At 41.8% G+C, this 13,769-nt stretch overlaps 1 protein-coding gene across 2 annotated transcripts in view; it reads left to right on the top strand.

Moving 5' to 3' along the window:
• The window catches only part of RYK (receptor like tyrosine kinase), a 62,018-nt gene extending 49,951 nt beyond the window's left edge, over positions 1–12,067 (top strand). For both annotated transcript variants that reach the window (XM_075760710.1, XM_075760711.1), the window contains exons 11-15: positions 750–882; positions 2,644–2,753; positions 6,539–6,698; positions 10,017–10,153; positions 11,005–12,067. In XM_075760710.1, the coding sequence (XP_075616825.1) occupies positions 750–882; positions 2,644–2,753; positions 6,539–6,698; positions 10,017–10,153; positions 11,005–11,116 (652 nt within the window). In that variant the 3' untranslated portion in view covers positions 11,117–12,067. The remainder of the gene's footprint in view (positions 1–749; positions 883–2,643; positions 2,754–6,538; positions 6,699–10,016; positions 10,154–11,004) is intronic.
• The last annotated feature ends 1,702 nt before the right edge of the window (positions 12,068–13,769 follow it).

Here is a 13,769-nt window from a genome sequence, read left to right as displayed (position 1 = left end):
CAGAGCTATGTGGGTGCGTAGAGCTTATGGGTGTGACACCCGACTAGCAGACTTCAAGTTAAAACCAGGAAATTTCAAAGTTCCCTTTTAAAAATCTTTATAACTCACTGAAGATTTCCTGATATGTTTTCAGTAGAATACACAGTTTTGTAAAAACTGAAACTCTAGACAGTTTGTTTCGAGTTTCTACGCATTCATACCTTGATATTATAGGAAGATGTTTAAGCAACTCGGCATGGGGGTTATCTGAGCCGTGAGGAGGAGTAAAAGACCTGTGATAAAACTCCTGAGATACTTCTGCGTTTAGAGTACAATTTAATGTTTGAGTGATTCAAAACTAAAAATTTCTCTTCTGTCATCTTAAGGTGGATCAAACATGATGTTTTCACTTTCTTTAAACCACTGAGCTGTATGTTTTATATCCGTAGTTGCATTTAGAATGATACACTTCCAAGTCGAGCGTATATCTCTTCTTAATATAAAGGATAACTTGTATTCACAGAAATTTATTACAGCCCTTTTGGACCAAGTGAAAACATTTGGAGGGTTCTTCTCAATGGGGAAGTACTCAAATATTTTTATTTTTTTTTTGTCTAGGGCTTCAATTATTTGGAGACCTTGTGCTCTGTAATTTGTAATGCAAGATTAATACTTTTCTTCAATGTTGAGTTACTTGTGTTTAGGGATAGAGAAGATTTTTATCACACTTCATTTTTATAACGTTAGGAATTTCTCTCCTTGTCTTTCAGGAATCTGCTACCCATCACTCACGTCTGTATAGAAGAGGGAGAGAAACCCATGGTGCTGCTGCCATACATGAACTGGGGGAACCTTAAACTATTCTTGCGACAGTGCAAGCTGGTAGAGGCCAACAATCCTCAGGTACACTCGAAAATCTGTGGATTCTTGCCTGTTAAACTTAGACGTGGTTTCTCATTTGTGTTATGTGCCTTAAAAGAAATAGTTGTGGTATTCACCTGCTGGGTTGGTACAATGAAAGAATTGGCAAGCAGGTTCCCTACTGTTTGTCTTGATTCATACGAGGAAAACATTCTTGGCTGTGTTACCGCAGACATTCAGAGACCGTGAAGCTGAGTTAAACTCCGATTAGGGTAGTAGCTGGTACATTAAAAAAAAAAAAAGCCATTTAAAAATAGAGAAAATGGTATATGATTGTGGATTTAAGTTAGACTACGTGGGGGAAAATTGTGTATGAAGAAATTTCAGATTTACTGATTACTTTTTTGGTATAATTAATAGGTTAGTTCTTAATTATTCTATAGTAAGCATAAAGCACTTCTGTTAAACTTTTAAGGTGCTGCTGTAGATTTGCTGTTAATTAAAACAACTAGATTTAACTTTAGATACTAAAGGAAGTGATCTGATTTTTTTTTTACATTGCTGTGGGTGCTCTGCAGCATTCGTAACTTTTACTGTGTTTCAGTGGAACCTGTTGTATATGTTTCGTGAGAAGTGAGAAAATATTCCTAGATGAGAATGTATTTTGCTTATTTTTAAAAGTCTCAAATAAGTGTTTAATGATGGATGTGTATATTTAGTAAAACTATCCCTTCTGTTAGGATTACCTTGTCTTTTCTTTGACGTCACCTTGCTTTGGCTTCTGTCTTTAGACTATATCAAGCACAAAATGGAATCTTATTTCCTGAGGTCAGCGTTTGTCCCCATTACATACCGGATTTCAACTAGCAAGGGCCACCTACCTCTGTTAATTCACAAGTTGCGTTAAGCTGCTAGGATCTTTCAGCTTTGATTTTTACTTGGTTTGCTGCTTAATCTGAGTTAGATCGCTGTGCAACACAGTAATATCCCTTTCCAAGAATTTAAACAGCAATTATATTTATAATCTGTGTTATGTTGCACAGGTGTTGCATAGTAGCTAGGTGTGACCATACCTTAACTATCAAAAAAATGGGACATTTGGTGTCCTTGATACTTATTTATAGGATGGAGCTCTCCTACAAATACCTAAAGCAAACTCTTGACTTTTCTGAAATAATACATGGCTATTGTTCTTAATAACACCTGGTTAACGAAGAAGCTGGTTTATTACTGGTTTAATTTATTATTTGGTTTATTTTAAGCCCAATCTTCCAGCTTTAGTGTGTCAACCAACATACTGCAGTTTCTGAAACACTAGAAATGAAAGAGCGAACCCAGGGTATAAATATATGCAAGGGTTTAATTTATAGAGGACTGTGAAGTTGTCGAAGATGGAGCCAACAGCCTTTGATACTAGTTTTCAGTAACAGCAAGAACTCTGCTGTTTGTGCTCTGCTGCCTGCAAATGAATTGGTTCAAGAGAAACAAAGTGAAAAAAGTGGGGTAAGAAGGGTAAAATTGACCATTTTTGCCTATATTCACCACTAATCAAAGGAAAAGCTGTGGCAGGCAGTTGCAAATTGGAAACATTTGCCTCTGGCCTGTCAAAACAAAAGAAAAAGTTAAAATTTGGAATAAGGAGTCTCCGTAAGTTTTCGACTGATGGTAATGTCTGTAATAAGGTACTAGAAAGCCTCAGCCACTAACAGGGAGAGGAGGGGGCACTGGGAAATAACAAAACTACTAAACTAGCAGGAACTGGGCTTGGAGTTTTGCAATAATTGTTCTTTTGTCCTCTTGCAGGCAATTTCCCAGCAGGATCTTGTACATATGGCTATTCAGATTGCCTGTGGAATGAGTTACTTGGCCAGACGGGAGGTCATTCACAAAGACCTGGCTGCTAGAAACTGTGTGTAAGTGCTAAAGGGGGTAGAGTCATCGTGCGGGCTAGTGTCAGTAGCTAGGGCTAGGTAGGGCTTTCTCCAATTGATCTGATCGCTACTTCAAAATATGCCACTGTGGGTTTTTTTTCAAATTTTGGGTGAATATCCTTGTCAATGAAGTTGTTTTCCTCTGCATGTAAGATAAACCAGAAAGCATGGTTTTCAAGAAAGCAGAATATCCTCATCTTAAATACTTTTGCTAGGTTTTGTCTGTCCTTGTGGGTTTTTTTCAAAGGCTTGAAAAATATTGAAGCTTCACTTAAACTTTAATAAAAACTTGGACTATCTTTGGCCATTTACCAATGGATAGATTTTTTTTTTGTATGAAGTTGGCTTGAAAATGGCTTTGATTACTGATAGATTTCTTAGTTGTGAAATGATGGGTCGATAGGAATGTGCTCTGTAAATGGTAGGAATGCTGAAATAGGGTTTGAGACCATCTTCTAACTGGAATATGCCCTCAAAATGTCGAGATTGAGGTGTTTGGTGGATTCTGTAAACCAAATCACTTGGAGACCACCAACTGTGCTCATTCTCCACCTGCTTTCATACCTAATAAGAGGAAACATAGAAAATACTAAAAATACCTAAAGGGGCAGTTAATCTTAGGATATCTGCAAATAACGTAACACAGGTACTTTTCAGAATTCAAGACCATGTTTGAAGCATTAAATTCAAGTTCTCGTTTTGGAGAGACACTTCTCCTTTTTGCCTCCCCCCTCAAAGGACAAATACTGGTTTATTAATGAATTAGCAATGAAAGAAAAGGAGAAAGAACCAACCTCTGGGTTAGACCCCAGAGCTGTGTCCAAATTGTCAGTCAGTGAAGTAACTTCTACTGATGAATATAAAGCCTTTAACCTGAAATTGGCTATTAGAGGTGCTTTTGAGCTTTGAGCTCTGCTTTATCATAAATAATTTCATTTATGAAACAGTACATCATCATTGGATCACTTGGGATGATTGCACATCTGGCATTCCTTCAGTTAGGATGCTTCATTTAGTTTTGGAAGAAAATAAAATGCCTTGTCCTTTAGTCATTTGCTTGATTCTTCTTGTGTCTGTTTTATGAAAATATTATTGATAAACTAGTTAATTTCTCAGAATTGCTGCCCACATCTCGCATTACGTGTAATCTGAGAGGCTTTTTTGCCTTAACAACACCTACAGTAAAGCATGCTCCCAAATCTTCAGGTTTCTTGGCTGCCCGGGCAGGAGGAATGACTGAGTTACTGTCTCGGTTCCTGTTCTTTGGCTTCCATCTCTTTCAACTTTTTGCCACCTTTGTGTTTTTCCTTTATTTGCCAACGTGTTTTCCCGTATACGCTTGGAAATACCTCCTAGGATCTTCAAGGCATCAGTCCCTCCGATATCTTCATGGCAAAGTTGTTCAACCACCTTGTTGTACCCCTTTTTGACTGGGGGTTTGCTTTCATTGTTCCTATGTAGTCCTTGAAGTGGAAGCCCAGTTTCTGCCTCTGCACTTCTCATGGACAGCACGCCTTCTGGTGTATGGTCTGTATTGGGGCCACGCCACTGCTGTCCGTTAGAGAGCTCTGAGCATCTGGCTCGGCAACTGATAGTAAAATACGGGTGACGTTTCCAACACCAGGATAGGTCCTGCTCCCGAAATGCGGACTCGCTTCCCTGCTTAGCCCCTTGGGGTTGTCAGAGGTCACTATTGCTACAGTTTTTGTCCTTTGTGCTTCTGTCCACAAAACCACTTGGTCCTCTCAGATTCAGTCACCTGGTTCCTCACACGTCTCGACCAGAGCCAACAGAGCTTCTGACGTTGCATCCCAGGGGCTAAGAGAAAAAGCTGGGGGACGCTTAAGCACTCACGCTTGTCCTGGGATATTCTTTTATCTGCTGCACCGGTTGCACTGGCATCAGGCGCTGCTGGTGTAGTGAATGCTAGGACAGGGAGCGGGGAGATCCACCCTGAAGCCATCTCTTGTGCTTTTGAGCTAGTGCCACCAGGCTGGTCCAGCAGAGTCTTTCGTGGCTCTTGTGCTACATAAGGATGCTTGGTTTGATGCAGTTCCTTAGTGACTCTTTTTCCTAATTCCTATTGCTTTTCCTTTCTGAGCATGTTGAGGGAGAAGTGGTACAACAGGAGACAAAGATCACAAACAGTGCTCCGGGGAAATTACGTTGTGATGACCTCTCATTTCTGTGCAGTGAATGAATTGCCTCGTGCCCTTGCTGTGCGAAGGGTCGGCAGTCCAGACAGCTTGACTCCCTGCCCTCCTGGGGCAAAGTCCGACTTCGCTTTAGTTGCCATACGTGTGGTCTGGAGTTGCTGGCAGGAAAAATCAATTCATAGTGCACCTGGTACTACTTCTTCATGGGAAATGTGGGCGGAAGCTAAGCATCTACTGCTCTGTGCTGCAGTACAAGAAATCTTGGGCTAGCCTAAAGAGAAAAAGATAGCCAGGATAGAGAATCCAGTAGCCAGGCTTCCTTGAAGGGCTTAGTTCATCTGCCACCCCTTTGATTCCCTATTCCTGTATGGTGAAAGACTGGGAGGAGTTGGTATGAAGCGTATCAGACCTACGTACCTGTACCCTAATTTTGGGAAGGGAGCCAGGATCGTAGTGGTCTTGGCAGGTTTGTGAAGGGGAGAAATACTCTTGGTCTCAAATGCCCATGGCACAGTTGGGCCCGGTTAGAGTGGACATACAGATTACAGGAGTCAGAGCTCTCTAGTTGCTGGAAAATTACCCTTTGTGTCGTATTTGTTTATAGACAGGCCTTCTAGGAATTTCTCTGAACTCTTAAGATGATTAGATATGAAAATTTCCTGGTTATAAATTTTAAAGGCAGTGAACTGACCTGAGAGTGCATAGAAATGGGATAAATAAGAAGGTACTTGAGATAGCAATGTGGGAAATGCACAAATTCAGCATTTCTGTTTAATTTTTCTCATCAAAATAAATACTTGATGAAACAAAAGGACAGCAAACATCATTTTGTTACAACCCTCCCAACTTGATGTTATTTCTTTATTTTTCTCATAAGATGTTAAAGCCAACATCTTACCCATATTCTGAAGTCAGCTGTTCATGACAACATTGAACTTCATCACACGCTTTAAGTTCACAAGAATATGAATTAACATCCTGCGCGGGGGAGGGACAACATCAGTGGGCTCCGTGTGCTTTTTTGAGTCATGTTTTGTTGATTAAAAGTAAGTTTCCCTTAGCCAGTACCTTATTTCTGACAACAGTCAGAACGAATTACCTCTTGTTGAGGGGAATAAATAAGATCTTACCAGCTTGCTTGATTAGAGATAAGCTTTAAGGCCGCAAATAATATCGGTCGCTTTAACGAGATATTACTGGATCTTGCTTTGCTTAAATCTTTGGCTCATTATGTCTACAGAGGTACTATAGGTAAAATTTTAATTGATCTGATAGAGGATCTCCAAGGGAGCAGGATTAATTTAAGGGAGTTGCTTGTTTACTTTAACTATATTTTTTGCACTTGTAAATGTTTGATTTTATTTAATCAAAGACTGCTGATTTTTCTAGTGCTTATCTGTTAACACAGAATAAATATGTCCTTTGATAATATTTGGTAATCCCAGAATAAAGGGTGTCTTGATCTAGAAGAATTCTAGTCCCTTGAGATGTTGATAGTGTGATTAGCATTCCCCAATTAAATCCCGAGCCTGAAACTTAAGGTTGAGCATAAATATTTTCTGTAAAACTGTAATGTCAGGTTTGCTAAATACTTCTGTTCTTTTAAATTAGCATTGACGATGCACTTCAGGTTAAGATAACAGACAACGCGCTATCTCGAGACCTATTTCCTATGGACTACCATTGTCTGGGAGATAATGAAAACAGACCAGTTCGATGGATGGCTCTTGAAAGCCTGGTTAACAATGAATTTTCCAGTGCTAGTGATGTGGTAAGTTGTTTGTTGGTTTGGGGGTTTTTTTTCCTCTTATATTTTGTAGATATATTTTGTCGATATTTTCCCCTTTTTTCAACCCTTGGAGAATCATGGTGCTGAATAGATAAGTGATTTGTCCGGGACACCATCTATACACCTGCTTCCTGCAATTGCTGCTTGTGGCAGGTAGTTCAAAGGTCAAGCGGGCCCTTCTTGCACGGCAGAATTGTCTGTCACACCTTGTTCTCAGTCGCGTTAGCAGAAAAGGCAATTAAATTCAGTGAGCAATCTGTACTGGGACTTGCCTGGTGGTTGAATGAACGCGATCCAGAGTCCACAACAATATTTCAGTTGCAGTCTCACAGACAGAGAAAAGAGGAGGAAGAATTGTTTCCCTTGACCTGCTGGCTATGCTGATGCTAACACACTGCAGAATGCAGCCGGCTTCTTTTGCTTCAAGGGCAAGCTGCTGATGCGTTCAGCGTGTTCACCAGGACCCCCAGGTCCCTTTCCACAAAGCCGCTGTCCAGGTGGCCGACCCCAGCCAGTCCTGCTGCGTGGAGCTATCCCCTCCCAGATGCGGGACTTTGCATTTGCTTTCCATGAACTTTGAGGTTCCTGTCAGCCCATTTCTCCAGCTTCTCGAGGTCCTTCTGCAGAATCCTGTCTTCTCTGACCAGATTGGTATCATGCATGAACTTCCTGACTCCAGGTTGTTCCTGAAGACAGCAGTACTGATTCCTGAGCAGTGCCACTGGTAGCCAGCTGCTAGTTGGACGATTGCTGCTGGTAACAGCGGCTTGAGTCCAGCAGTACAGCCACTTTAATGTCAACATCTCACTAATTTGGTATAAGGATGCTGTGGAAGATAACGTCAAAGGCTTTGCCAAAGTCAAGGTGGACATCCCTTGCTCACCCCGTGTCCTCTAACAATATCTTCTCAGCAGGGAACCGGTCAGGTTAGGCACAGTTTGCCCTCGATAAATCCACGCTGGCTGTTCCCAGACACCTTTGTGCTTCGCATGTATGGAAGTGACTTCAGGCTCTCCTGCTCCCAAGAGCAGTGGGACCTGATGTTAGACTATCTGGCCCGTAGTTCCCCAGATCCCACCTCATCAAGAGGGGACCTTTTGTCCAGTTGTCAGCAACCTCCCCGGCTTGCGGTGGCTTTTCAAAGATGATGAGAGCAGCGTTGCAATGACATCACCCTGCTCCTTCGGCACTCTCGAATGCATCCTGTCTGGTACAGTGGTCTGGTGCGTATGCGCTCGGCTTCAGTGCAGCCCGAATGTCTTCCTTTATGGGCGTTTTTTGGTAGTTTGAGCTTTGTTTTTTCCAAACTCCATCCCCGCATGCGGATGTGTTCTCACTGTATTCCTCAAGTAGCCGTCTCCTGCTTCCACCCTCTCTTTCCTGCCTTAGCGAGGAGGTCTCTGTGCTAGTGCTCAAGCCACATAAACAAAAACAAAAAAAAAAAGGAAGGGAAGGAGTGAGCTCTGCTCCAGAAATACTTCTGTACTCATTGGAAAAGGCGTAGGGTTTTGTGTTACACCAAACTTGAAGACAGAACAGGAAATAGGAAGTTGCCTGTAAAAGCCTGTTTTTATAATACTAAGTGGGATCGATTAAATGTTGATTTCTTAATCTGGAACACGAAAGCATTCACTGTTCGTGAAGACTGCACTTGGAAATAAAAGCTTGCGTAACACTGGCAGTGGAATTTTATTAGGATGAAGGCACCTTGGTACAGGACCATTTCAGAAAACTCAAGCGCAATTCAGCATATAGTCCACACTATTTTAACACAAAACTCCTTTTTGAATTATATAGGGATAAATGCAACTCAGCTTCTAATACATGGTTCTTAACTTTGCTTATGTAGCTAGCTGAGTTTTGCAGGGTGCAAAAATGGATGGTTCTTCTGGGTGTGGAAAATACTATCTGCCCTAAAAAACATCTTTGCATTTACCTGGATGCTTTTCACAAACATGGTGTAATATGTTTTTGTCTGCTTGCTAGGAGCAAATCTAGTTATCGATTGCGTGTAACTTGCAATCGGTGGTGAAATCTGTTACAAACAATTTAGGTGGTGTCAGTTAAGATGCAGTTGGCATGTGCTCTAGGCTTGCTTTTTGGATGCATTTCTTTAAAATGGTTTTGCTGGCTTGAGACATTCCTAATGTGTTCCTCCTCTGCCAGCAGTTATATCAGTCAGCCAAAGCACAGAAAAACAAAACACGGTTCCTGTTGAATTTTAATTCTGTGGGTTTTTTCCCCTCTGTTGGACGTGAAGCTCTGCACCTCTTTATGCCGTTTTTATGCGGCTACTTATGGATTAGAAATAGCTCTATTCTCAGAGTAGTTTTGCTTGAGTTGCCCTTTACTCTCATGTTCTTGGTGCACCTTGGCATTTTTCTTAACTGCGGATAAAGAGGGTGTCCTTCCCACACTGCTAACGGACGGCTGTTCAGCATCTCTGCCCCTGCCGTTCTCCAGCTCTGAGCTACCCATCGGCATGCACCAACAGCATCCCTTACTTCAGGCTTTGCTCGAGAGGTTTCCTTTGATTAAAACCAAGAATCTTTCGAGGCTTGCAGAATTCCGCCCCTTCTTAACAAATCATGATGTTTTCAGCACTTGTAATCTCAGTGGTGAATCATCACTGTGCAGTATCAGTACCATCTATGTTTTTGTCTCTTGATACCAGCTAATAAATCATTTTACTTGTGCTTGCACATGGATTGATTGATTTTTTTTCATCACCTTAAGCTCCTTTTGGCAAGTATTGTCAACTGGATGATGTGTCGAACGCTGATCCAGCTGTCTGGTTTACTTAGATGAAATCTTTTTCTTATGAGTCCCACTTCTGAGCATATACTTAAAATATACAGATGAGTTTGATTTTTAAAAAAAACGATGGTTTCATTCAGCCTGCTCTTCTGAACCTTTGGATTTTACCGACCTTTGAGGAATTTCATGTAGTGTTTTGAAGAGGTAAAATGTAATATAAATTTGTTAATTTTTTCAAAACGGTGAGTTTAGTGCTTAATATTCGTTAAAGTGTTTTGAAATGTCATGTTGGAAAAATGCAGTAAATACACGATTTTCTAGCACTTAAGTCTTTGTGCACTAAGATTTTAATCTTAGTTCAATTTAACACCTGTTCTGTGATTCTTAATTGTGCCCGTTCAAGACAAAGCATTGTCGTGTTGAACTTGGACATGCGTAACCTTTCTGTAAAGCTTTCTTACTCATGACTGATCTTGCGGAACGTCTGAAGGAGTTCTCAAAATTCAGTGTGCTCCATTAATGCTGTACGCTATTTCTTTTTAGTGGGCCTTCGGAGTAACGCTGTGGGAGCTGATGACTTTAGGACAGACTCCGTATGTGGATATCGACCCCTTTGAGATGGCTGCTTATTTAAAGGATGGCTATCGAATAGCTCAGCCAATCAACTGCCCTGATGAACTGTAAGTGTTTTTGGAGAGGTGATAAAACATCTATTTTTTAAGCAGCACGTTAAGCCAGGCTTAGCGGTGAAAGAGCCAGGTTTGCCTTCCCTTGTCTGTTTATTCTGCTTTTTAGGCTGAGCCTCATGTAAGTATTTGTGTGGCTTCAGTGACCTACTTATAGGAACTTGGGCTAAAGTTAATTGCTGCTTTTTGTTGTTGTTGTCAAGTTTCACCTAATCCTGACCCAACTCTCTTCCTTATTCTGACACATGGGAGCGATGGGGTTGATCAGCAAGTCGGGAGGAGGCCGGCAAAGGGGCTGAGGGGTCTTCAGCTCAGTGTTTGTGGGGCTGCAGTGTAGGAAGCCACTAGGTTTGTAGGTAGAGGGAATGTCTGTTCTCTCAGCAAGACTACGGAGAGGTACTGTGTGTAATGGAGTTAAATTGGCAGTGCTCGAGGTGTTTATTCGTAATCCTAATGGTATAAGAGAACGCAAGCGCACAGGCGCTGCCTCCTGCCTCACGTGTTCTTCCAAATCCCCTTCCCGTAAACCTGCCACGGAAACACTTTGAACTGTGCTTTTTACAATAGTTGAGCAATTTCCGATGAACTGTGTATTGCTTCCTTCTGGATCACCTCTGACTCGTATCCTAAATCAAACCAGCGCTTCCAGCCACAGCACGTTTATTGATCATTCCAGGTGTCTGCCTTCCGAAGGAATTGTTCGGCATTGTGTATCAGATACATGGTTCCTTTTGTTTCTCAGATCTGCGGGTTTTCTAGCAGCAAATGCTGTTTTTTATTTTCAAGCTGGGACGGTGGTCGCCTGGCTTCCGTTCTCATGTCTTCTGTTTGTCTTTTTCTTGCAGGTTTGCTGTGATGGCCTGCTGTTGGGCCCTAGATCCTGAAGAAAGACCCAAGTTTCAGCAGCTGGTGCAATGTTTAACTGAATTTCATGCAGCATTGGGAGCTTACGTCTGAAACTGCGGAAGATGATTCAATTCACTGATTGGGAGAAGGCATGGCGTACATCTGCAGCTCCATGCGTCGCTCGGACTCACACACGTGATGTGTATAAAGCAACACCAAAGGGAGAAAGCACTTCTTCCAAAACACTGTGCCTTAGAATGCTTTAGTAGTCTGAAGTTTTTTTGTAAGACCTCTTGATGTTGAATATTTTCTAGATATCACTTTTGCTAAGTTAAATCGAGACCTTTTTATTTGCCATCAGGATTTTTAAAGTGTAGTGATAGTGAACGTAAACACGAGATTTGGATGGACTATTGCACTCAAAACAGACACGTGATTTTTTTTTTTTTTTGAAGGGTATATGGAACTGGTAAAAAAAATGAGGATAGGGGAAATTAATGCAAAAGCCACAGTGCAGAAAATTTTCCCTGCTTTTTAAAAATGTTGAAACTGAATCTTTCTGACCAGCTCTAGTGTTTGTACTTGTATGTATCTGGAATAGCTTTTTAGTATCAACTTCTTCTATTTTGAGACAACAGCACATTGTGGTTGGATCCACAAGCGGCATCTTACTTTTTTTTTTAACCCATTCACGAATGTTTTTTGAAAAAGCTGGTCTTCAGGATACAATATCCCCTTTTTTAAAGCAGTAAGTGATTATGTAAAAGTGATTCCAGTTTACCTCATACAGAGAGGAGTAGAGGGGTAAAAACAGTGCCCCTCCTTGCAGATAAAAGGCTGATGTGATTTTTAAGACGGTTTTATGTGCTAAATAGAGGCCTTCAGAGAAGCGCCAAAGCAGCCCTTGTGTGGGAGTCTTTCACCTCAGACTTCTGGATCGCAGTTTCTCTTGTTCCAAAAGGTACTGGTTGTTTTTTATGGGCTTTTATGGCCTGAAATGGGCTTAAATATATAAATATATATTTGTAAAGACACTTGCAGAGTAAAGAATGTTTTTCTATGTCTAATGTGAAAGCTTGGTCCCTCGCATTGCCCTGTGTACTGAATGTGCAGGTTGGTCTTTGGGCTGGAGTTGGTACAAAGACAAGGTGGGTCGCCTGCCTCCCTCCCGGCACAACCAGTCCCTGAGACTTAATATATTGTCCTGCTGCCTTCCTGAGCCCAAATGTCCATTCCACCCCGGCTATTTTGAGTTGAATGTTAATTAAGAGGACCGAAAAAGGTATTTCAGGAAAGTGCGTGGTGATCCGTTGATTCAGCCTCAGTAAATTTCATATTCTGTATATAACAAAGTTATTTGCAGAACAACTTTCAGTTCTCCAAGTGAACTGTAGATTGCATCCTCTCCATGGTGGCACCATGAGGCAGGTTGCACATGAAAAAAAATCGCCTTTGTCTGACACCATCGTCGGATTAAAGCACCCGTGACCTCGAGTGTTTGTGCAACTGCATGTCTGGGAGCGTTGCCCTGACAGGCTCCGTGGCAATCGTAGCATTTTAGGAGACTCTGGTCTGCAAGTACGAGCAACTGGATTTGACTGTGTCATGCAGATGTGCAGCTTTTGTTCTTTCTGGAGTTCTTACTGAAGAAGATTAATCCTTTCTAATTAGCATCACGTGAGGCAGAACTTTGTGTGGTCTGTTCTGTCTTTCAGGCTGCCCCTTTGCGTTGCCAAGCTAAAATGGAGTGTCCCTCAAAATGCAGGAGCTTTCCTATCTGTACTTTGGTGTTATCTGTGGCTAGCAAACCAAGCCTTGCTTTCTCCTAGAAGGAAATTTTCCCCCTGGCTCAAGTTTGGGCACGTTATGACGGGCTGTGTTTGCTTGCATGAATTGAAACTGGTTTCATTTGGTTGGCTTTGGAGTCACTGAGGGAAACTCCTTGTTTACGATGTCTTGGTGGTTAAAGCTTTCAGTGGCAGTGGTGTTTGTACCCAGACCGGTGTTACGATGGCATCTACAGAGGTCACAGCTGCAAGATTTACTTGAGATTGGAAAACAGCCCAAGGTGAAAATGGTGTTTGTATGTGCTTCGCAGGGTGGCATAGCTTCACCGAGTGCACTGTAGTAGTCACACGAATACGAGATGTATATCTGGCAAGATTTGTTGGGGTCCGATAGGTATCTGAAGTGACATCTAACCGCTGTGGCCTCGAGGTGGGCGAGAGCACTTCAAGCTGCTCTGCTCAATCGGCACGAGCTGTGGGAATGGGAAACGTCGATAGGCTGTTCCTCATCTGCTCCCGGATGAGTGTGCACATCAGTAGAGGCTGAGAAGTGGTTTAGTGTGGTGTCAAAGTATAGATACAACTATCAATTTTGGAAATTCTACTTTCATTTAAACATGCTTCACCTACAGGGGTTAAAGCTAAGGTAGGCGTTTTGTGGATAGCAGAGCTACCTCAACTGGATGTCTTGCAGGAATTTATTGTACCCAAAATTTCAATGAGCTTTTGTGCTGGCATTTTTCTTCTGCTGCACATGATGCATCTTAGCTCCATCGCCTTTAGGAAAGCTCTCAAGGAGCAGGTCACTCGAGCAGAAGATTAAAAATACAGGTTTTCTGGGAGGAGAATGTTACTGGTAGCTTCTGCTCTTAAAGTACACAGAAAAGTCTCAGTGTCAAAGTTCAGATTGATCAATATCTGTTACCACAATACAAATATACACCCTCTCTCCAAGGTCCAGTATGGCACCATGTTTC

The sequence above is a fragment of the Balearica regulorum genome, chromosome 9 (assembly GCF_011004875.1).
Source record: "Balearica regulorum gibbericeps isolate bBalReg1 chromosome 9, bBalReg1.pri, whole genome shotgun sequence".
Classification (NCBI taxonomy): Eukaryota; Metazoa; Chordata; class Aves; order Gruiformes; family Gruidae; genus Balearica; species Balearica regulorum.
The sequence above is the reverse complement of the archived record's forward strand: the minus strand, read 5'-3'. Positions and strand labels throughout refer to the sequence as shown.